The sequence below is a fragment of the Pseudophryne corroboree genome, chromosome 2 (genome assembly GCF_028390025.1).
Source record: "Pseudophryne corroboree isolate aPseCor3 chromosome 2, aPseCor3.hap2, whole genome shotgun sequence".
NCBI classification, from domain to species: Eukaryota; Metazoa; Chordata; class Amphibia; order Anura; family Myobatrachidae; genus Pseudophryne; species Pseudophryne corroboree.
Genome location: NC_086445.1, coordinates 324,833,267 through 324,858,056, shown reverse-complemented (window position 1 = coordinate 324,858,056; position 24,790 = coordinate 324,833,267). Strand labels below are relative to the sequence as shown.

The 24,790-nt window shown below is 47.0% G+C and overlaps 1 protein-coding gene across 3 annotated transcripts in view; it reads right to left on the bottom strand.

The window, feature by feature from the left end:
* NDFIP2 (Nedd4 family interacting protein 2) overlaps positions 1-23,409 on the bottom strand; it is a 216,316-nt gene extending 192,907 nt beyond the window's left edge. Inside the window, exon 1 of one of the 3 annotated variants that reach the window (XM_063952999.1) lies at positions 23,162-23,409. In XM_063952999.1, the coding sequence (XP_063809069.1) occupies positions 23,162-23,203 (42 nt within the window). In that variant the 5' untranslated portion in view covers positions 23,204-23,409. The remainder of the gene's footprint in view (positions 1-23,161) is intronic. The other 2 variants (XM_063952998.1, XM_063953000.1) reach the window with 2 other exon arrangements.
* Positions 23,410-24,790: the final 1,381 nt, after the last annotated feature.

The following is a 24,790-nucleotide window of genomic DNA, read 5'->3' as shown; positions in this document are numbered from 1 at the left end:
ATAAGCCATCCATTCCGGTGTCGACTCCCTAGAGAGTGACATCACCATTACAGGCAATTGCTCCGCCTCCTCACCAACATCGTCCTCCTACCTGTCGACACACACGTACCGACACACAGCACACACACAGGGAATGCTCTGATAGAGGACAGGACCCACTAGCCCTTTGGAGAGACAGAGGGAGAGTTTGCCAGCACACACCAAAAACGCTATAATTATATAGGGACAACCTTATATAAGTGTTTTCCCTTATAGCATCTTAATATATATATAAGCATATCGCCAAATTAGTGCCCCCCCTCTCTGTTTTAACCCTGTTTCTGTAGTGCAGTGCAGGGGAGAGCCTGGGAGCCTTCCCTCCAGCCTTTCTGTGAGGGAAAATGGCGCTGTGTGCTGAGGAGATAGGCCCCGCCCCTTTTTCGGCGGCCTCGTCTCCCGCTCTTAACGGATTCTGGCAGGGGTTAAATATCTCCATATAGCCTCCGGAGGCTATATGTGAGGTATTTTTAGCCAAAATAGGTATTCATTTGCCTCCCAGGGCGCCCCCCTCCCAGCGCCCTGCACCCTCAGTGACTGCCGTGTGAAGTGTGCTGAGAGGAAAATGGCGCACAGCTGCAGTGCTGTGCGCTACCTTTAGAAGACTGAGGAGTCTTCTGCCGCCGATTCTGGACCTCTTCTTACTTCAGCATCTGCAAGGGGGCCGGCGGCAAGGCTCCGGTGACCATCCAGGCTGTACCTGTGATCGTCCCTCTGGAGCTGATGTCCAGTAGCCAAGAAGCCAATCCATCCTGCACGCAGGTGAGTTCACTTCTTCTCCCCTAAGTCCCTCGTTGCAGTGATCCTGTTGCCAGCAGGACTCACTGTAAAATAAAAAACCTAAGCTAAACTTTCCTAAGCAGCTCTTTAGGAGAGCCACCTAGATTGCACCCTTCTCGGCCGGGCACAAAAATCTAACTGGCTTGGAGGAGGGTCATAGGGGGAGGAGCCAGTGCACACCACCTGATCCTAAAGCTTTACTTTTTGTGCCCTGTCTCCTGCGGAGCCGCTATTCCCCATGGTCCTTTCAGGAACCCCAGCATCCACTAGGACGATAGAGAAAATATAGTCCAAAATATATAGGCAGCACTGAGCCAGGAAAGCAGTTCCTGAGCTGCAGTGCTGCGGTATGTAAAGCCTGGTGCCGAACATGTGTATAATGTATTTAAAATGTGAACGTATTTAAAAAGAAACTGCACTTGCTCTTTCCCTGGTGGTCTTGTGGAAATCTGGAGCCCTGCGTGGACTGCTAGTTTCCCCAGACCCTGCCAGGGGACCGGAGAAACTTGTCCTATAGCCTCCTCTATGAAAGTGGCATGAGGAGGTAGGGAGAAAGCTGGCTAACACAGCCAGCTAATTGTTTCCCTGGATCCTAAAAGGGTTTCCCCTATGTGGCCAGGAAATCCTGCCAGGGGATCTTGTCTGCCCATCTTGGAGCTCGGATCAGGCTAGAGATGGTGAGCTGGATATCTTAGCAGATTCCTGGAAGTTTGTATTTGAGAGAACTTTTCCCCTACTCCAAGCATGGCAGCATCTGGGCAGTTGCTAACACCCCAGGTGGACTTCGGCACAGGAAAAAAATCACTCCCCATTTTCCATAGACACATGCACTTAACTTGATTGGGTAAAAGCCACAAGGTGGAACTACCCCCTGTAGTACTGTATTTTGGATTAGGATAAAAAGGAGGCCTGCGGGCCTGTATTGTATATATACCTGCTGTGACATCAATAAGAGTGTACTGCTGTGAACACCTCTACAGCAAGAAACATCTTGCCTTCAAGACAACTGCGACAAATGCAATCCCATTCTCCAACTGTTCTGGGTTGAATCCAGCATCTCCAAGCTCTGCCCTCTAACAGCTACCGTGCAGAGCCTGGTCCTTGGCGAGAGACCACTGGGAATCAGACAACACTAATTAGGAGACTGTGTGTCAGCAGTGTGTGTCTATGCATACACAGCAGGAAGCAATTCCGGGTACTAGTGGTAGGACTTGGTGGTAGCAGCAAAAATAGGGATAATATGCTAGTGCATGCACTAACAGCATCACACCTGGTCCTTAAGTCAGAAAATGCAGTTTACCGCAACTAAACCCTGGGTCGTTCGCCGCGGTAAACTGCGTCTCCCAATTTAAGTGCAGGGAGTAACATGGACAATTGAATAGTTGCGGACACTCATTCCCAGAGTTAAGTAACATCGCATCACTTGAATTCCCTCCGAAGACAGAATTTTTGGTCTGTTTTGCTTCATTGCTGATTTTCATGTGCTTGTGCATAGCAGATTGTATATAGCATAGAGAGTACTGCTTTTGAATATAGTAAAATCCTCTGCACAGTTTCCAGGTGCCTTTTACGATTTACGTAAATTAGTATAAATGTGAAAACCACATTATCAATTTGTATTTCCAGTTGCAAAGTTGCTTTAGTAACAACAAAAACAACACAGGCTCTTGCATAAATTTGTTGTTTATATTCTCAGTGGTTAGAAACACTGGTTGTGGTACCATAACCAGTTATACTGAGAATAGACTTGTGCAATATTGCCATAATAGATTTTTTTCAGTTCTAAAGGGGCATACACACTAGACGATTTAAGTTAATGATACGCGGGTCGTCATTGTTTATCAACTGAACATGCAGTGCAATTTAGGCTATATCATTCATGGCTGCATGCTCAGGGATAGGAGGGGTGACGTCACTAAATGATAGTGATCACTATATCTTTCAGTGTGTATGCACTTTATCTTTCATTCTGCAGCTGGGGAAATTTTAAGGTAAATCTTTGGCAGGGTGCAAACCTGGTGATGTACGCCCGATATATCATTCGATCCGGCAGATTGGACGATATATCGTTCACATTGTCCGGTGTGTATTCACTGTATCGATAACAATGCGCGCTCCCACGGGATGTGAGTGCATGATGTCACTGACGAGAAGCAAACAATATTGTTCAGTGTGTATGAACGATATCGGGACACACACACACATTGCACAATGTCGTACCCAGCCTTTTATCTTTATTGGGTCAAAATCGTCTAGTGTGTACCTGCCGTTAGTGTTATTAATTCCTCAGATCCTTCGGGATGGATCCCCTTCAATCCATGTAGGCATCCAGGTACTTGGAGAAGAAAAGAAAACCTACACAACTGCACTTAACATGCTAAGGATTCTGCCCTAGAAGGCAGGTGAAAAGTTACAGAAAATCATCACACAAAAATGAATGCTCTTATTGGTCAGCGTGTGGGAACGACTCTGCTCTGACCAATTGGATGATTCTCATTTATTAATAAGGATTGATCAATGTGACCATGTTTAAGTGATGTGTATGTGTGGGTTTTTTTCTTTTTTTGACTAGTACCAGAATGCCTACATCGAAATATACCCATCCTTAAGATGCAGGTTCAAATCACTGTTGGCTTTACTTGACCATAAGACTTCTCTTTACGCTGATGATGTGATACTGACCCTGACTAATCCCCATATGACCGAATGCACCTTGCTGCCAGAGCCAAGAGTGTACAGATTTGTTTGATCCCACAGGACCTAGGCCAATAGGGGGATTACCTCTTACCGTCGGTAACCGCTAGTTTAGTTGGATTTTAACTTGAACCTCAGGTGGGTGGAAGCAGAAATCCTCTAGTTGCAGGTTTACAGCGTAGCCAAGTGAATCGCTCCGGCCACTCATTCCCGGAGATAAACAACATTGCATTCAATCGAATTTCCCCATTAGTCTGTTTTGTTGAATGCTCATTTATGCATATGTACATGTTAATTTATGCTTCCTGCATGCGAGAGGTTTAAGTGATCATTAGACATATATCAAATCCTCCAAGGGAGGCTCTGTTTGCATTCTTTGAGGATTACACTGGAGTGCAACAAGCCATAAAGATGTAATGGATGGGTGAATGACCTTTAACGTGCATCTCCCAAATAACTCTTTAAAACATAAGAAAAACAGTTTGCACAGTTTCTAAGAAGAAAACTAATCGATGCTAAAAATTGTCAATGAGAAGGCAAGGTACAACTATCACATAAGTAGTTTTAAGGAAGGTGATAAGTTTATGCAGAGTATACAGACTTGTACATAGTTGGTGTTCTTAGTATTCTGCTGTACTGTCTGTGATAGTTTGTCACATACTGTTTTCCCTTTATACTGTAATTGCAGCAACAGGCATCATTGTGCCTAGTTTCCATGCTATAGAACCTAGTTACATGTGTTTAAGGTCTCATGATATTGTACGTCACCTTTAGTTAAACTTTTTTGTAACAACTTATGTATCACGTCTGCTTCTTATAAAATGTATTTCTTGTTATAATCTTTCCTCTACTTCTAGCCTAATACTAGTGGCTCTAGTGTTCATTCTGGCACCCTGCGCCTGTAATAACCCATGCAGTTCCACTTTCCTTTCAAACAGGAAAGTGTTTAATCCTGCGCTTCCCAAATACAAATGTAGCTGCTGGCAAACTGATCACAGTGTACACATTCAAAATATACTACAAGAAACAATTTCCTCTATCCTGCTTGGGGTATCGCTGTTTGCTTTTATAACACTTTGGTCTGCACTGTATCTCAGCACTGAGATACAGACCAGAGTGTGCTAGAAGCACCAGAGCAGAAAGAGACACCCCAGGCAGGAAAGAGTAACTGCACGGGTTGAGACAAGAACAGGGTGCTAGAACGAACACTAAGCTTCATATAAAAGGAGAGTAAAATGATAAAAAGGAATGATCCAATTTTCGCATTAAAAAAAAATATATAATACCAACAAGAATAATAATAGTAATAATAATAATTAACTACCAATCATATAGAAGTACTAGAGGTTGTTCCCGACGCTGCATGGGTATTCACTTTATACAGTACCTCCATCTCTTCAGCACTCCTTTTTAACTCCTCCTCTATAATGATAATAATAATAATTTTATTTATATAGCGCTCTCTTCAACAGGACTCAAGGCACTTTATAGGCATCAAAAACAAAGCACATTGGACACTGATATATAGCAAAACTGCTTTGAGTCGCATGCTGGGGGCCGCCAGCACAGGGCAAAGTCACCCAGCATGCAAATGACGGCCAGCAATGCGATCGCAATTCAACTGAAGGGAATGTGATCGCATCTCAGATCCACATGAACCAGAATAAGGCCCAAAGTGCAAAGCTCTATCTCCCCTTTTTTCGCTTTCTCTCCTCCAACTCCTCTGTTTATTTCTCTGATCAGCACTTAATTTTATTATTAACTGTAGATTACCCATTCAGTGTTCTCCCCCCAAAAAATTCCCATCCGGGTGGCATCATCAAGTAGCCGGATGGGGCAGACTGAGTATACTCATATTAATTAGAAAGACACAAATATTACCAGCTATGTGAAAGAGCACATTCAATTGGTGGTGATCTAACATCTGCAGTAGATGAGGGGTTATTTTGTTCTCCCTACTTCAGCTCTTTGATCCAAACTTTGCCTTAGGAGTGAATATTTCACACCTTCTTAGGAGTAAGCAAGTTTGGAAGTTGTCCACAAGAACCAATCAGCTTTTGTATAAAATACAAAAACAAAAACACCCAGACTCTCTGCTTATAGTACTGGGTGACTTCAACAGAACTAACCTGAGCAAGGAGCTACCTAAGTACAAACAACAAGTCACGTGTCCCACTAGAGAAGGACACACCCTTGATCACTGCTACACTACCCTCAAGTCTGCCTTCCGGTCTATCCCGCGTGCTGCACTCGGCCTATCTGACCACTGCCTCGTCCACCTACTCCCTACCTATACACAGAAGCTGAGAGCAGTTAAGCCTGTCGTTAAGACTGTTAAGAAATGGACCAATGAGGCCAAGATGAAGCTCCAGGCCTGCTTTGACTGCACGGAATGGGGGGTCTTTGAAGCCTCGGCAACCGACCTGAATGACTTGACAGACACTGTCACATCCTACATCAGCTACTGTGAGGACATGTGTGTACCTACCAAGACTTACCGCATTTACAACAACAACAAGCCCTGGTTCAATGCCCAGCTCAGGCAATTTCGTCGAGCCAAAGAGGAGGCCTATAGCAGTGGTGACAGAGCACTATACAACCGTACTAGGAACTCTCTGACTAAAGGAATCAGGCTAGCAAAAAAGCGGTTCTCGGACAAGCTGACAAACGATCTCTCCACCAATGACCCCGTATCTGTATGGAAAGGAATGCAATCCATAACCAACTATAGGAAAACATCAAAGTCCACCGCCATGCACCAAGACCTTGCAGATGAACTGAACCACTTTTATTGCAGGTTCGCAAAAGAAGTCCCCTGCAACCCAAACAATCACCTCTACGATGCCCCGAACACCGACGGCCAACCCCAGGCACTGCAAGTCACCCAAGAAGAGGTGGAGGCATTGTTCAAAAGGGCCAAAACCAGGAAAGCTCCGGGTCCTGACGGAGTGTCACCATCTGCCCTAAGAGCATGTGCGGGTCAGCTCGCCCCCATATTCACCAAGATCTTCAATAAATCGCTGGAGCTACAGAAAGTCCCTTCCTGCCTCAAAAGGTCTACTATAGTCCCGGTCCCCAAGAAACCACTATCACGAACCTGAACGACTACAGGCCGATAGCACTGACGTCTGTGGTCATGAAAACGTTCGAGCGTCTGGTTTTGAATCACCTGAAAACTGTGACTGGCCCCCAACTGGACCCCCTGCAGTTTGCCTATCGCTCGAATCGGTGTGTCGAGGATGCAGTCAACCTGGGCCTGCACTACATTCTACAGCACCTAGACATTCCCGGTACCTACGCGAGGGTCCTGTTTGTCGATTTCAGCTCGGCCTTCAATACAATCATCCCCAGCATCCTCCACCCCAAATTACTTCGCCTAGGGGTCCCAGAAGCTACCTGTTCCTGGATAATAGACTTCCTGACAGATAGGACACAGGTGGTGAAAGCGGGGAAATTCACCTCTCAAGCGCGGTCCATTAGTACAGGGGCCCCTCAGGGCTGTGTCCTCTCACCCCTGCTCTTCTCCCTGTACACAAATGACTGTACCTCAGAGGCGCAATCAGTAAGGATCATCAAATTCGCCGATGACACCACAGTCATCGGCCTCATCAAGGATGGGGACGAATCGGCCTATAGACGGGAAGTAGACCGGCTGGCCCAGTGGTGCATCCACAACAACCTTGAGCTCAACCCCCTCAAAACTGTCGAGATGATAGTGGACTTCAGGAAGAAGTCATCTAGTGCACCTCCGCTAATGATTGCTGACAGTGTGGTATCGCTAGTGGACTCCTTCAAGTTTCTAGGGACCACAATCTCCAGGGACCTTAAATGGGGGTCCAACGCTGACGCCACTGTTGGGAAAGCGCAGCAGAGGTTGTTCTTCCTCAGGCAACTAAGGAAGTTCAACATCCCACAGAAGCTTCTGCTCCTCTTCTACTCCACGATTGTGGAGTCGGTACTGTGCTCCTCGATACTCGTATGGTACAGCTCCGCCAGTGCGAGGGACAGATGCAGGCTCCAAAAGGTGGTCAGAACCGCAGAGAAGATCATCGGGGCCGACCTTCCCTCAGTCCAGGACCTGTACTTGTCCAGAGCTAAAAAGCGGGCAATGAAGATAGTAAAAGACCAGCTACACCTCGGCCACAGCATGTTTAACTTGCTTCCTTCAGGCAGGTGTTACAGGGCTGTCCACGCCAGATCCACCAGAAGCCTCAAAAGTTTCTTTCCCCAAGCGGTCCGCCTGCTGAACTCCTGAACATTGACTGACTAGACGTACATGTAACTAACTTGTGTCCCTACGGTATACCTATCTGTGTAACTTTACTTGCCCCCCACACACACACACACACACACACACACACACACACACACACACACCAGCTTACCTGTTACCTACTTGGCTGTTGTATAGCAAACCGAAGACAAATTCCTAGTATACGCAAGTATACCTGGCCAATAAAGCTGATTCTGATTCTGATTCTGATAACAGGCAAACGCTATTGGTTGCTTTGGGCAACTTCTCTACTCTTATGAAGGCTCTATATATTGCCCTGCCAGCGCCTAGATAATCTGATTAGCGAGTCACTAAGTACATAAATGGAACAATGTACAGAAATCCTGTGAGAGTGTCAGGAATCGGCGGTCAGCTGCGTCTCACCTACCAGCGCGCTGGTGTGCAGGCCTCCGGAGGTCATGGCCCCAGTCGCGGCTGCATGGATGCGCTGACCGCGAGCGTCATCTCCCGTGTCGCTGAGTACCCCTGAGTCTGGTCCTGCGTTAGTGTTCCGCTGTGTGCCGGCATCCGGTCTGCATGGATGCTGCTATGACACCTGCACTCAGCTAATCCCGGCATCTAATCCAGCCCTGTGTTTCCAGCCAGAACACTGCGACCAATCACTGCAGAGCAAGGGGTATAAGTTCCTGTTCGGGGCTCACTCTCATCGCCTCGGACAACGAGTCACATACCCTGTGTCTAGTTCTCCCAGTTCCTGCGTTCCTGTTTCCAGCGTTCCCCTGTGATTACCTCATTTGTTCCAGTTTCCATTTCTACAGCTCTTCTGTTACTTCGGACTTCAGCTACATCCAGCTTCAAACCCATCAGCAGTAAGAGACTCTCCTCAGGTGTTCTTTCTCATTACTTACCTGTGCACTAATTGTCAGCATAACATCTATGCAACTCAGCAGTATAACATCTACTGGCTTAGAGACGGTCTCCTTCTTTAGCCTAAGTGTGGCTATATGGACTTGTGCTTTACAGAGACTGTGAGTTACTAATATATTCCGGAGTTCTGCTTTCCTAACCATTATCAGTTTGCCCTGTGTTATTCAGAGACTGTGTATTTCCAAATACTACTGGAGTTCTGTTATTTCACCTGCATTCATTATCAAGTTATTTTACGTTCTGCTGCAAGAGACTTTTATGTTGTTTGGATTCAGTTACCTGTCAGTTTTCCACATTACCGGTTTCCATTGTATTCAGTATTATACCATCTGCTTTGCATTAATAAATATCAGCGCTTATGCGCAGGACTTTCATATTGCCTCCCCGCTTTGTACATCGCACCAACACTGACCCACTAGCGCCCCCGCCGGGGACAGACAAAACCAGATACCTGACAGAGAGGGCTCAGTAATAGTGTACCAATTTACGGGCTGGGGGTATGTAACCCGGGACCTCCTTTTTAAATGGGACCCCCGCCACAGATCGGAGCAGTGCTGCGCTCCAGGTTCTCCCACTGCACTGGCAAATGCTGTCCCGGGCGGCTGGGGGCTCCCGGCTCTTCTGGCTCCCCTCTGCTAAGAAAAGCTGCCACCGCAAGCAGGTCAACAGTGCAAATGGTGTAGAGCACGGGGAGGTGGGGGGGGGGGGGTGTTTGTATATATATATATATATATATATATATATATAATAAGATTTTACTTACCGATAAATCTATTTCTCGTAGTCCGTAGTGGATGCTGGGGACTCCGTCAGGACCATGGGGAATAGCGGCTCCGCAGGAGACAGGGCACAAAATTTAAAAGTTTGACCACTAGGTGGTGTGTACTGGCTCCTCCCCCTATGACCCTCCTCCAAGCCTCAGTTAGGATACTGTGCCCGGACGAGCGTACACAATAAGGAAGGATTTTGAATCCCGGGTAAGTCTCAAACCAGCCACACCAATCACACCGTACAACTTGTGATCTGAACCCAGTTAACAGTATGATAACGTAGGAGCCTCTGAAAAGATGGCTCACAACAATAAACAACCCGATTTTTTTGTAACAATAACTATGTACAAGTATTGCAGACAATCCGCACTTGGGATGGGCGCCCAGCATCCACTACGGACTACGAGAAATAGATTTATCGGTAAGTAAAATCTTATTTTCTCTGACGTCCTAGTGGATGCTGGGACTCCGTCAGGACCATGGGGATTATACCAAAGCTCCCAAACGGGCGGGAGAGTGCAGATGACTCTGCAGCACCAAATGAGAGAACTCCAGGTCCTCCTCAGCCAGGGTATCAAATTTGTAGAATTTTACAAACGTGTTCTCCCCTGACCACGTAGCTGCTCGGCAGAGTTGTAATGCCGAGACCCCTCGGGCAGCCGCCCAAGATGAGCCCACCTTCCTTGTGGAGTGGGCCTTGACAGATTTAGGCTGTGGCAAGCCTGCCACAGAATGTGCCAGTTGAATTGCGCTACAAATCCAACGAGCAATCGTCTGCTTAGAAGCAGGAGCACCCAGCTTGTTGGGTGCATATAGTATAAACAGCGAGTCAGATTTTCTGACTCCAGCCGTCCTTGAAATATATATTTTCAATGCTCTGACAACGTCCAGCAACTTGGAATTCTCCAAATCGCTAGTAGCCGCAGGCACCACAATAGGCTGGTTCAGGTGAAACGCTGATACCACCTTAGGCAGAAAATGAGGACGCGTCCTCAATTCTGCCCTGTCCGAATGGAAAATCAGATATGGGCTTTTATATGATAAAGCTGCCAATTCTGACACTCTCCTGGCTGAAGCCAGAGCCAGTAGCATGGTTACTTTCCATGTAAGATATTTCAAATCTACCGATTTGAGTGGCTCAAACCAATGGGATTTGAGAAAATCCAAAACTACATTGAGATCCCACGGTGCCACTGGGGGCACAACCGGGGGCTGTATATGTAGTACTCCTTTTACAAAAGTCTGAACTTCAGGAACTGAAGCTAATTCTTTCTGGAAGAATATCGACAGGGCCGAAATTTGAACCTTAATGGACCCTAATTTGAGGCCCATAGATAATCCTGTTTGCAGGAAATGTAGGAATGGACCCAGTTGAAATTCCTCTGTCGGGGCCTTCCTGGCCTCACACCATGCAACATATTTTCTCCAAATGCGGTGATAATGTTGTGCAGTCACCTCCTTCCTGGCTTTGACCAGGGTAGGGATGACCTCTTCCAGAATGCCTTTTTCCCTTAGGATCCGGCGTTCAACCGCCATGCCGTCAAACGCAGCCGCGGTAAGTCTTGGAATAGACACGGTCCCTGCTGAAGCAGGTCCCTTCTTAGAGGTAGAGGCCACGGATCTTCCGTGAGCATCTCCTGAAGTTCCGGGTACCAAGTCCTTCTTGGCCAGTCCGGAGCCACGAGTATCGTTCTTACTCCCCTTTGCCGTATAATTCTCAGTACCTTGGGTATGAGAGGCAGAGGAGGGAACACATACACTGACTGGTACACCCATGGTGTTACCAGAGCGTCCACAGCTATTGCCTGAGGGTCTCTTGACCTGGCGCAATACCTGTCCAGTTTTTTGTTGAGGCGGGACGCCATCATGTCCACCATTGGTCTTTCCCAATGGACCACAATCATGTGGAAGACTTCTGGATGAAGTCCCCACTCTCCCGGGTGAAGATCGTGTCTGCTGAGGAAGTCTGCTTCCCAGTTGTCCACTCCCGGAATGAACACTGCTGACAGTGCTATCACATGATTTTCCGCCCAGCGAAGAATCCTTGCAGCTTCTGCCATTGCCCTCCTGCTTCTTGTGCCGCCCTGTCTGTTTACGTGGGCGACTGCCGTGATGTTGTCCGACTGGATCAACACCGGCTGACCCTGAAGCAGAGGTTTTGCCAGGCTTAGAGCATTGTAGATTGCTCTTAGCTCCAGTATATTTATGTGAAGAGACGTCTCCAGGCTTGACCACACGCCCTGGAAGTTTCTTCCTCGTGTGACCGCTCCCCAGCCTCTCAGGCTGGCATCCGTGGTCACTAGGACCCAGTTCTGTATGCCGAATCTGCGGCCCTCTAACAGATGAGTACTCTGCAACCACCATAGCAGAGAGACCCTTGTCCTTGTCGACAATTTTATCCGCTGATGCATCTGCAGATGCGATCCGGACCATTTGTCTAGCAGATCCCACTGAAAAATTCGTGCATGGAATCTGCCGAATGGAATCGCTTCGTAAGAAGCCACCATTTTTCCCAGGACTCTTGTGCATTGATGCACAGACACTGTCCCTGGTTTTAGGAGGTTCCTGACTAGTTCGGATAACTCCCTGGCTTTCTCCTCCGGAAGAAATACCTTTTTCTGAACAGTGTCCAGAATCATCCCTAGGAACAGCAGACGTGTCGTCGGGATCAGTTGGGATTTTGGAAAATTCAGAATCCACCCGTGCTGTTGGAGCACTACTTGAGTTAGTGCTACTCCGACCTCCAGCTGTTCTCTGGATCTTGCCCTTATCAGGAGATCATCCAAGTAAGGGATAATTAATACGCCTTCTCTTCGAAGAAGAATCATCATTTCGGCCATTACCTTGGTAAAGACCCTGGGTGCCGTGGACAATCCAAACGGCAGCGTCTGAAACTGATAATGACAGTTTTGTACCACGAACCTGAGGTACCCTTGGTGTGAAGGGCAAATTGGGACATGAAGGTAAGCATCCTTGATGTCCAAGGACACCATAAAATCCCCCTCTTCCAAATTCGCTATCACTGCTCTGAGTGACTCCATCTTGAACTTGAATTTTTGTATGTACAGGTTCAGAGATTTCAGATTTAGAATAGGTCTTACCGAGCCGTCCGGCTTCGGTACCACAAATAGCGTGGAGTAATACCCCTTTCCCTGTTGTAGAAGGGGTACCTTGACTATCACCTGCTGAGAATACAGCTTGTGAATGGCTTCCAATACCGTCGCCCTGTCGGAGGGAGACGTTGGCAAAGCAGACTTTAGGAACCGGCGAGGGGGAGACTTCTCGAATTCCAACCTGTAACCCTGAGATACTACCTGCAGGATCCAGGGGTCCACCTGCGAGTGAGCCCACTGTGCGCTGAAATTCTTGAGGCGACCCCCCACCGCCCCTGAGTCCGCTTGTAAGGTCCCAGCGTCATGCTGAGGCCTTTGCAGAAGCCGGGGAGGACTTCTGCTCCTGGGAAGGGGCTGCTTGGTGCAGTCTCTTACCCTTTCCTTTGCCTCGGGGCAAATATGAATGTCCTTTTGCTCGCTTGTTCTTATAGGAACGAAAGGACTGCGGCTGAAAAGACTGCGGCTTTTTCTGTTGGGAGGGGACTTGAGGTAAAAAGGTGGACTTCCCGGCTGTTGCCGTGGCTACCAAATCCGATAGACCGACCCCAAATAATTCCTCTCCTTTATACGGCAATACTTCCATATGCCGTTTGGAATCCGCATCGCCTGACCACTGTCGTGTCCATAGACTTCTTCTGGCAGATATGGACATCGCACTTACTCTTGATGCCAGAGTGCAGATATCTCTCTGTGCATCTCGCATATAAAGGAACGCATCCTTTAATTGCTCTATAGTCAATAAAATACTGTCCCTATCCAGGGTATCAATATTTTCAGTCAGGGAATCCGACCAAGCCACCCCAGCACTGCACATCCAGGCTGAGGCGATTGCTGGTCGCAGTATAACACCAGTATGTGTGTATATACTTTTTAGAGTATTTTCCAGCCTCCTATCAGCTGGATCCTTGAGGGCGGCCGTATCAGGAGACGGTAACGCCACTTGTTTGGATAAACGTGTGAGCGCCTTGTCCACCCTAGGGGGTGTTTCCCAGCGCGCCCTAACCTCTGGCGGGAAAGGGTATAATGCCAATAACTTCTTTGAAATTAGCAGTTTTTTATCAGGGGTAACCCACGCTTCATCACACACGTCATTCAATTCCTCCGATTCAGGAAAAACTACAGGTAGTTTTTTCAGACCCCACATAATACCCCTTTTTGTGGTACTTGCAGTATCAGAGATATGCAAAGCCTCCTTCATTGCCGTGATCATATAACGTGTGGCCCTACTGGAAAATACGTTTGTTTCTTCACCGTCGACACTGGATTCAGTGTCAGTGTCTGGGTCTGTGTCGACCGACTGAGGTAAAGGGCGTTTTACAGCCCCTGACGGTGTCTGAGACGCCTGGACAGGTACTAACTGGTTTGCCGGCTGTCTCATGTCGTCAACCGACTTTTGTAGCGTGCTGACACTATCCCGTAATTCCATAAACAAAGCCATCCATTCTGGTGTCGACTCCCTAGGGGGTGACATCACCATTACAGGCAATTGCTCCGCCTCCACGCCAACATCGTCCTCATACATGTCGACACACACGTACCGACACACAGCAGACATACAGGGAATGCTCTGATAGAAGACAGGACCCCACTAGCCCTTTGGGGAGACAGAGGGAGAGTTTGCCAGCACACACCCAAGCGCTATAAATATATATAGGGACAACCTTAATAAGTGTGTTCCCTTTATAGCAGCTCAAATATTATAAATATCGCCAATAAGTGCCCCCCCTCTCTGTTTTTACCCTGTTTCTGTAGTGCAGTGCAGGGGAGAGTCCTGGGAGCCTTCCTCGCAGCGGAGCTGGGCAGGAAAATGGCGCTGTGTGCTGAGGAGAATAGGCCCCGCCCCCTTTTCGGCGGGCTTCTTCTCCCGTTTTTTTTGGAACCTGGCAGGGGTTAAATACATCCATATAGCCCCAGGGGCTATATGTGATATATTTTAGCCAGAATAGGTATATTACATTGCTGCCCAGGGCGCCCCCCCCAGCGCCCTGCACCCTCAGTGACCGCTGGTGTGAAGTGTGCGGAGAGCAATGGCGCACAGCTGCAGTGCTGTGCGCTACCTCATGAAGACTGAGACGTCTTCTGCCGCCGGTTTCTGGACCTTCTCTATTCGGCATCTGCAAGGGGGGTCGGCGGCGCGGCTCCGGTGACCCATCCAGGCTGTACCTGTGATCGTCCCTCTGGAGCTAGTGTCCAGTAGCCTAAGAAGCAAATCCATCCTGCACGCAGGTGAGTTCACTTCTTCTCCCCTAAGTCCCTCGTTGCAGTGAGCCTGTTGCCAGCAGGACTCACTGAAAATAAAAAACCTAACAAACTTTTTCTAAGCAGCTCTTTAGGAGAGCCACCTAGATTGCACCCTGCTCGGACGGGCACAAAAACCTAACTGAGGCTTGGAGGAGGGTCATAGGGGGAGGAGCCAGTACACACCACCTAGTGGTCAAACTTTTAAATTTTGTGCCCTGTCTCCTGCGGAGCCGCTATTCCCCATGGTCCTGACGGAGTCCCAGCATCCACTAGGACGTCAGAGAAATATATATATATATATATATATATATATATATATATATATATATATATATATATATATACATACACATATACACACACACACACACACACACACACACACTTCTGAGGAGGCACTCAAGGGCATCTTGCAAACAGCAACACTGTAATCCACAGGTTCTGATCAGCATTTCATAGTTTTTATACCATTTCTTCAGGATGGTATAAAAACCATGAAACGTCGATCAGAACCTTTGAGTGACATATATAGTCAGTCTCCAAATTCAGCCGACACTCAAAGATAATATCACAGCGTGACCAGGTTCTCATTTAAATTATCACACTCCAATACCCCTTTTACATCACCAGCATATAACACGGGTTATTGCACATGAGCGCGCATAACCCGTGTTGCTGCTCGGTGTAAAAGGGTTGAGTTGGAATAGTCAGAGTCGAGTGACCCAGTATTCCAACTCGGGAATTTTGCAGGGTTGAACACATATGCCGGGCTGGTGCCTCCGGTGTGTTAGGCTACCGGCTGCGACCCGCTATTTTAGGTCTAAAAGGGGTATAATATACAACACTTTCCCTGGGCCCCTGTCTTAAGTGCCCTGGGCCACCCCAAAACCTAATCCGGCTCTGGTGGCACCACTGATCTAATCTGTGTTCCCATTTGAAAAGCTGATAAGTGAAGTGCCTGGAGAGCAATTTTGCACTATCTACACAGAAGTGCTCCTGCCACTCTAATGCCATGTCACAGTGGGGCAGATGCATTAACCTGGAGAAGGCATAAGGAAGTGATAAACCAGTGATATGTGCAAGGTGCTAAATGCACCAGCCAATCAGCTCCAATATGTAAATTAACAGTTAGGATCTGATTGGCTGGTGCCTTTATCACCTTGCACATATCACTGGTTTATCACTTCCTTATGTCGTCTCCAGGTTAATTCATCTGCCCCAGTGAGTGGGAGGGACTGAGGGGAATATCCAAATATCCCCGCTAAAATATCGGGTCCGAAAAATGGCCGTTTTTCTGACTTTTTTCCGATGTTTCACCAATTTTTCATTTTATTTTTTTACAGGTTATCCTCCTGAAAACACACAGGTGCAGTGAAACCTGTGTGTTTTCGTGTGAAACAGCCCCGTTTACGGACGAAAACAGGGCTGTTTCCGGGGACTCTGCTTCGCCTGCCGGAGGCAGGTGAAACAAAATCCCTGTTAAACCAGCGCATGCCGCGGCTTATCGGGGCTGATTAGTTAGCCTCCGACGGGACAATTAGCCCTGGTAAATTACCGGGCTAATTGGATATCCCCCTGAATGAGAAGTGGGAGGGATCTAATGAGGAGTGATAACTGGTATCTGCTGCAGTGATTCCCGGCTGTCAGTTATGAACATGGGAACAGATTGACAGCTGTGTGGTTTGGGAAAAAAGCTGGGTGGTAAACCCATTAAAGATGATCTGGGGAGAACACTGCCTTAGCATTACATTTTTTATTTTAATTTTTGCTACACTGTATTGTACTTATTGGGACATCTAAAGAGTTTTTCTTTCTTTCTTTAAGTGCATGTACATCCCTGTGTGCCTTTCTGCTAGACTGATATACATTTTAAGAAGAAAAAGTTTGTGAATCCCAATAAATGGCGCACTGAAAGCTGCCCGCAAGATGATTCACCACAGTTGAACCTCACCACCAATTCAACAAAGTTAAACAGATTTGAATAGAAGATATGTGGGACTCAAAAATTAACAGGCACTTAAACACACAAATAAAATGGATACTTAGCAGGGGTATAATATGGCTGACCGGCGGTCAGGAGACCACCGGTCAGCATACAGACGCCGGAATCCCGGCAGCATACCGACGCCGGGATCCCAGTGGGGAGGGGCGAGTGCATAAAGCCCCTTGCGGGCTCGCTGCGGGCTCGGTGGCGACCTGCGGTCGCCACGGGTTCTATTCCCACTCTATGGGTGTTGTGGACACCCATGAGTGGAAATAGCCCCTGTTGGTCGGCATGCCGACCATCGGGATAGTGAGGGGTCGGGATGCTGGCAGGAGGTCATGTGACTGTCAGGCTCCCGACCGCCGGTCACATCAATACCACCCCTTAGCAGTACGTCCCTAGGGTGGATTCCACACTGATACGTGGACAACTTTCTGTCTTTTTCAGCAAGATGTTTTTTCCTCTCGTGTGGATGTTGACATAAAAAAAAAAAAAAAGAGTAATATACACTGCTCAAAAAATAAAGGGAACACTAAAATAACACACCCTAGATCTGAATGAATGAAATATTCTTATTAAATACTTTGTTCTTTACATAGTTTAATGTGCTGACAACAAAATCACACAAAAATTATCAATGGAAATCAAATTTATTAACCCATGGAGGTCTGGATTTGGAGTCACACTCAAAATTAAAGTGGAAAAACACACTACAGGCTAATCCAACTTTGATGTAATGGCCTTAAAACAAATCAAAATGAGGCTCAGTAGTGTGTGTGGCCTCCACGTGCCTGTATGACCTCCCTACAACGCCTGGGCATGCTCCTGATGAGGTGGCGGATGGTCACCTCATCAGGAGACAGATAGTTGTCCACGTAACCACTAACACAAAAGAAACCTTTATGCGCTTCAATCAGCCCTTCTTTTGTGTGAGTGAGGTACGCCTATTCTTTCCGGTAAAGAAGGTTCATCACCAGATTGATGCTGTTTGACACAGTGGTGAATAAAAGATACCTTTATGGGTTTTAACCCATTGTGTGGAAAGTGAGTTGGGGTACGCCTCTTCAGTGAAACGAATATCGCCTTCTCTGTTTGAATGTGTATAGCAATAAGAGAGACTTGCATACAGTTAAAAACTTTATTACACACTCACACACATATATATATATATATATATATATATATATATATAAAACTCTTTTTTTATGTCAACATCCACGCGAGAGGAAAAAACATCTTGCTGAAAAAGACAGAAAGTTGTCCACGTATCAGTGTGGAATCCACCCTAGGGACGCACTGCTAAGTATCCATTTTATTTGTGTGTTTAAGCGCCTGTTAATTTTTGAGTCCCACATATCTTCTATTCAAATCTGATATACATTTTAGGTTGAGGTTAATGTTGTTGAATTGTCATTGTCTTTGTTGTCATCATGAGGTGTTGTGTGATGATTAAGTATGGAGAAATAAGACTGGAGATGCGTGTTATGCTGGAATTCTCTGGAAGTGACATTACTAACACTAGTGGGAGGGGCCATAGGTCATTAAAATTCTCATTAACTATCAACGTGATAAAATTTTTATTGCTCATCAGCTTTAGATAGATAATTATCTGCTGCTCTTTGGTTCAGGTACTTGAGTTGTTACACATATGAGCACTTATGGCTGTAGTGATCAGGAAAAAGTTCACTTGAGTGTTGTATTTCACCTGAGGTCAAATGTATCAAGGGGCAAAAGAATAGTGATAGATTGTTAAAAAAGAAAAAAACAAGACAAAGCTAATTTTTGTTAAAGTGAAAACAGTTACATCCTTGGTCCACAGAACAGTGTACAGGGGAAACACTGACGTAATATTGGAAAAAGCAAAGTGAAGTACAGACGTATCCTCATACGTGCAGTCACTACAAACGCCCCCTCTTGGCATGCCAGGTGTATACACAATTGCCGATGCTGGGGACGATGGAGTGACAGTCATGCTGCATTCGGCAGCATGGCCATTGTTACCAATGTCTTCTGTCGGTCCTGCAGCATGGCCGACCGGAAGACATCACAGACGACCGCAGGGGCACGTATATGGAGTGTACACACTTACCGATGTGGCTGATATATCGTACCAATCTGTGGCGGGGTGAAATATTGGTCGATATATCTCTAAGTGTATACCCAGCTTTAGTATCAAGGCAATGTGACTACAACGTACAAGACAGTGCCGATTAATGTGATATGACACCTGTATATCTATGTGCGACTGAGTCTCTGAATCTGTACATGAAGTGCTACAATGTAGCAGCTGCAGCTTTTTTCCAATACAAGTCCGGTTCTGCTCCATACACAGACTCAGTCACACACAATATACAAGTGTCATACTGTATATCAAATTAATCAGCACAGTCTCCTCATGTGTCCTAGTCACAGTGGGGTCAATTCTGTTCTCCGACAGTTGAATAGCGCCGGGAGTTTGCTCCCGACGCTATTCAATTCAGCTCCAGTTAAGTCGGCGATGGCCCGTTCTCGCCGACTAAACAGGTTGAATTGTCGGGAGAACGGGCATTCTCCGACTTAACTCCCCGGCGCAAGGCTGATTCCCGACAGAATCAGCCACGCGCAGGCCGAGAGGCAGCACTTTTGTCGGGTTTCTTCTCTGATCCCCCGGGGATGAGAGAAGAATTCCCGACAATTGCGGGTAACTAGCAGCTGAATTGAATAGCGTCAGGAGCTAATTCCCGGCGCTATTTATAAGTTGCCGAATTGAATCGACCCCATTGTGTTGCTACTAAGACACATTTGTGGGCCAAAAAAAAAAAAAAGATAAAGACACAGACGTTAGCAGACCTTGCAGCTCACTCAGGCCAGGTATCTTGCACTGCATGGCGTATTGAGGCTGGATGTATGAGGACGCATCTGTATACAGAATGTAATTAACATAAGTAGAAACGCCAGTCTGCAGTTTATTACAAATTTTACAGAAAACAATACTGACATTTTATTTATTTTGCAGGGATTTCCTGAGTTATTAAATAATATAATCCTTGAAGATAAGATTTGTTCAAATATTACTGACCTTGATAATGCTGAACTGGATGGAAAGCACATACAGTGTAATGGTTAGCATTAATGCCTCACAGCACTGAGGTCATTGGTTTGATTCACAGCATGCTCCTAACTGTGTGGAGTTTGTATATTCTCCCCGTGCCTTTGTGGGTTTCCTCCCACAATCCAAAAATATATTTGTAGGTTAATTGGCTCCAAACAAAATGAACTCTAGTGAGAAAATGTGTGTGTGTGCATGTGCTAGGGAATCTAGATTGTAAACTCCACTCGGGCAGGGACTAATGGGAATGGGCAAATATTCTTTGTAAAGCTCTGCGGAATATGTGTGCGCTATATAAATAAATAGTAATAAATAAACTGGTATTAAATGGGTTTCTCTGATAATTAGGCCACTAGATAGCACTGTCCTACTGGATATAAGGTTACTTTGAAAGAGCAGAGCATACGACAGCTTCCATTTCTGTGATATAAAAATAAAATAGGACAAATATGATTTACCATTGGTAACTTATGCACAAAGGCTTGTCAGAGAAAGTCAATTTTGCTTTTTAGTGCAATCTATTTTTTGGATTAAAAAAAATAATAATTAGCTTTTATATAAATTGCTATGTAAGTACTGTGTCAGTTTTAGAAATGTTTGTAAAGTGCTGTTTTTGTACAATATGAAAGGAACACAACACTTCTATAAAAACAAATAAGTTACATTTTACGTAAAGCGATATTTCTACGCTTCTCATTATCAGAAGAGACTACACCCCATCCTCAGCCACTGTACACACAGGTCAAAGTATAAAAATAAACAATCTGTGTTGCAAGTCATAGAACTACAATGTACTTAGTAATACAGGAGTTATTGCACATTCATTCTTATTCATACATAACTGATGTAAAGACTGGAATGGAAACACTTTAAATAACATGCCAAAACATTTCCAACCAGGAAGGGCTTTTACAACTGACCTAAAGTATAATATCTACATATTTTGATTTCATACAAAAACACATTTACAGATATTTTATTTTAACCAAAGCATTTTATATTGAGTGGTATTCAGTATACCGGTCATTGGAATCCCGGCGCTGGAATCCCGTCAACCGGCATACCGACACCTTTTCTCCCGCTTGGGGGTCCACGACCACCCTGGAGGGAGAATAGATAGCATGCGCGCCACCGTGCCCGCAGAGTGGCGAGCGCAGCGACCCCACAAGGGGCTCATTTGCGATCACCCCGCTGTCGGCAAGCCAGCGGTCGGGATCCCGGTGCCGGTATGCTGGCCGCCGGCAACTCATACCACACCCTTTTATATCAGCTGCTATAGCACATAAACAGCTGTGAGCCTGCATATTGCTGTACAGAACACAGAGACATACAGTAGTACATAACCCATAGACAAATTATTTGCAGTGCAGGTGTTCACAACTCCAGCCCTCAAGTACCACCAACAGGTCATGTATTGCTGAGTCAGTAATCATCTACTCTGGTTCCACAGATAAAAATCCTCAAAACATGACCTGCTGGAAGGTAGGCGAGGGCTGAGATTGAAAACCACTTATTTAGGATAATACAGTTAAGGGCCCTACTGACTATGTGACCGGCCACCGAGCTGGCCGACCGCCGAGACGGCAGACGGGCGACCCGGCGGCTGGGGGGGGGGGGGGGGGGGGTGTGAAGTTTCTTCATTCCCCCCGTCACCATAGCAATGCATGCTAATATGGACAATCTCGTCCATATTGGCCTGCATGCATAAGCGACAGGGCACCAACGATGAATGAGCGCTGGGCCGCGCATGGTTCATCATTGGTGCCTACACACTGCATGATATGAACGAGTTCTCGTTCATTAATGAACGAGAACGTTCATATCGTGCAGTATTATCTGCCAGTGGTGGTCATTCCGAGTTGTTCGCTCTGTAATTTTCTTCGCACCGCATCGATTTTCCGCTAATTGCGCATGCGCAATGTTCGCACTGCGACTGCGCCAAGTAAATTTGCTATGAAGATTGGTATTTTACTCACAGCATTACGAGGTTTTTTCTTCGTTCTGGAGATCGGAGTGTGATTGACAGGAAGTGGGTTTTTCTGGGCGGAAACTGGCCGTTTTATGGGAGTGTGTGAAAAAACGCGGGAGTGGCTGGAGAAACGGGGGAGTGTCTGGGCGAACGCTGGGTGTGTTTGTGACGTCAAACCAGGAACAACAAGCACTAAACTGATCGCACTGGAAGAGTAAGTCTCGAGCTACTCAGAAACTGCACAGAGAAGTCTTTTCGCAATATTGCGAATCTTTCATTCGCAATTTTGCTAAGCTAAGATTCACTCCCAGTAGGCGGCGGCTTAGCGTGTGCAATGCTGCTAAAAGCAGCTTGCGAGCGAACAACTCGGAATGAGGGCCCGTGTGTAGGGCCCTTTACACAGCACACAAGTTAAGGCTATAGACCAGGTAGGGGTTGAGTGTGGGAAACATAAGAAGAAACTTGTCATAGAATTTTTTTCTGACAATAATACAGTAACTGAATGGGATGAATCAAAATAAGCACAAATTATACTATCACCCACAACAAGCATACACACCACTGACACAGCAGCCACACACTGACACAACAGTAGCAGCAGGTACACACCGACAGAAGCTACACGGACACAGCAGCAGCAGGTACACACCAGCAGCAGCTACACACCGACAGCAGCCGCACACACACACAGCAGCAGCAGCTGCTACACACCGACAGCAGCAGCACAGACACAGCAGCAGCAGCTACACACCGACAGCAGCCGCACAGACACAGCAGCTACACACCGACAGCAGCCGCACAGACACAGCAGCTACACACCGACAGCAGCCGCACAGACACAGCAGCTACACACCGACAGCAGCCGCACAGACACAGCAGCAGCAGCTGCTACACACCAGCAGCCACAGCAAGAGCCACCGACACAGCTGCTACACACTGACACAGCAGCCGCTACACACTGACAGCAGCCACAGACATAGCAGCAGCAGCAGCTACACACTGACAGCAGCCACACACTGACACAGCAGCTACACACTAACACATCAGCAGTAGCTACACACTGACAGAAGCCACACATACACAGCAGCAGCTACACACTGACAGCAGCAACCACACACTGACACAGCAGCAGCAGTTACACACTGATACAGCAGCAGCAGCTACACACTGACACAGCAGTACTGGTTATCACCGCGGCGCAGTCTCACACACAGGGAAGGATGCTCCTGTCACTGAATGCCCACAGACAATAGTAACGCATTGCAGTGGGCCCACTTATCCATCCGTGACAACACACACCACGTCAAGCTACCTACAGCACTCACCACTTGGTATCGGTTGGCAGCCTGAAGATACTGGTGATCCATGACCCACCCGGAAGCGCCCGAATCCTGTGGCCGGCTCCCGCTTCCTATATACAGAGCACGGCCGGCGTCAGTTCCCTGGCTGTGAATGGTGCCCGGCGCTCGGCTGTCTCCTAGCTCTGCACTGCCGCCAGCCTTCAACAGGGACTGCACCACCTCCCGCCCCCGATCTCACTTCCGCCCCGCCCCTTGGGCGTGGTCAGTTCCGGGAGGCGCGTGGCCGGCAGGGATACCCCCCTCAGTTGTCATGGAATAGGGAGAGTCATTCTATGGGTGACGCGCCCACGTACATCATGTCAGGAGCCGGGGCGTAATGGTCTCGGGGAACATGATGCAGGCATGTAATACTAACTACTGTACAGTGCCAACCACTCATGTAGCTGATGCCTCCTCACAGCAAGACAGACAGCACCAGCAGTAGTAGCACTGCATCCTCAGGGCAGGATGTTTCTGTCAGTGGGGGTCATTCCGACCTGATCGCACGCTGCTGTTTTTAAGTTCAGACCTACTCAGAAACTGCACAAACTATTTTTGTACCGCTCGGCTGCACAGGCGTTCACACACTTGCAAAGCATAAATACACTTCCCCGTGGGCGGCGACTATGCGTTTGCACGGCTGCAAAAAGTAGCTAGCGAGCAATCAACTCGTATTGACCTCCAGTGTCTGAGTGCACTCTTCCCCCAGCTTCACGTTCAGAACATGGCCCCCCCCTGGGTTAGCATAACTACAGTAAACTGCTTCCCCCACCATTACACTTGTTCAGAACATTAAAACGAGCTCGCTCTGCTCACCACGCTGTGGGCACGGTGGCTCACTCCAGTTCACTCACCACAAATTACCGTTCCCAATAGCTGTCCATGTGGATAGTGTTCTAGGGCAGGTTATGCTAGCCCAGGGGGTCCCATGTTTTGAATTTGTGACCTCTTCCCCTTTACTTGGAAGGAATTACTGTACTCTGGCTCCCTTGGCAAGTGCCATTTGTTCAAGGGGTATACTCCCCTGGCCGAAACCTGTTGTACCATAACAGGGTTGGACTGGCCCACAGGGGAAACCCCCGGTGGGCCCCACTGCCTGTGGACCTTCCTCATTCTCTAGGGATCAGGTTCCAGACTCTATCCTAGTGCACTTGAATTATGTATTATACATGTTACATTATACTTCACAAGAATTTGGTTTATTATATATTTACCAAAGGGCACAGAACGGGTGTGGGTTGATAGATAGTTTCTAGTTAGACAGTCAATAGATAGACACCATATGTTAGACAGACATTAGGTCGACAGGGTCAAAAGGCTGACAGGGTCAAAAGGTCGACCTGAAAAAGGTAGACCGTACAAAAGGTCGACATGAAAATGGTCGACACAAAAAAGGTAGTCACCATGTTTTTTGCATTTTTGTGGATAGTTTTGTCATCTGGGACCCCCAAATGTAGAAAGGCATACCCTCGCGGGCCTCACTTCGCTCGCCACGCTTCGGGCTCAGTGGCTCGCTGCGCTCGACACAAGGTTTATATTCAACTCTATGCCGACATGGATAGAGAAGGTATGAAATAGTCCAAAAACCTGTAAAATAAAAAAAAAAGTGTCTGT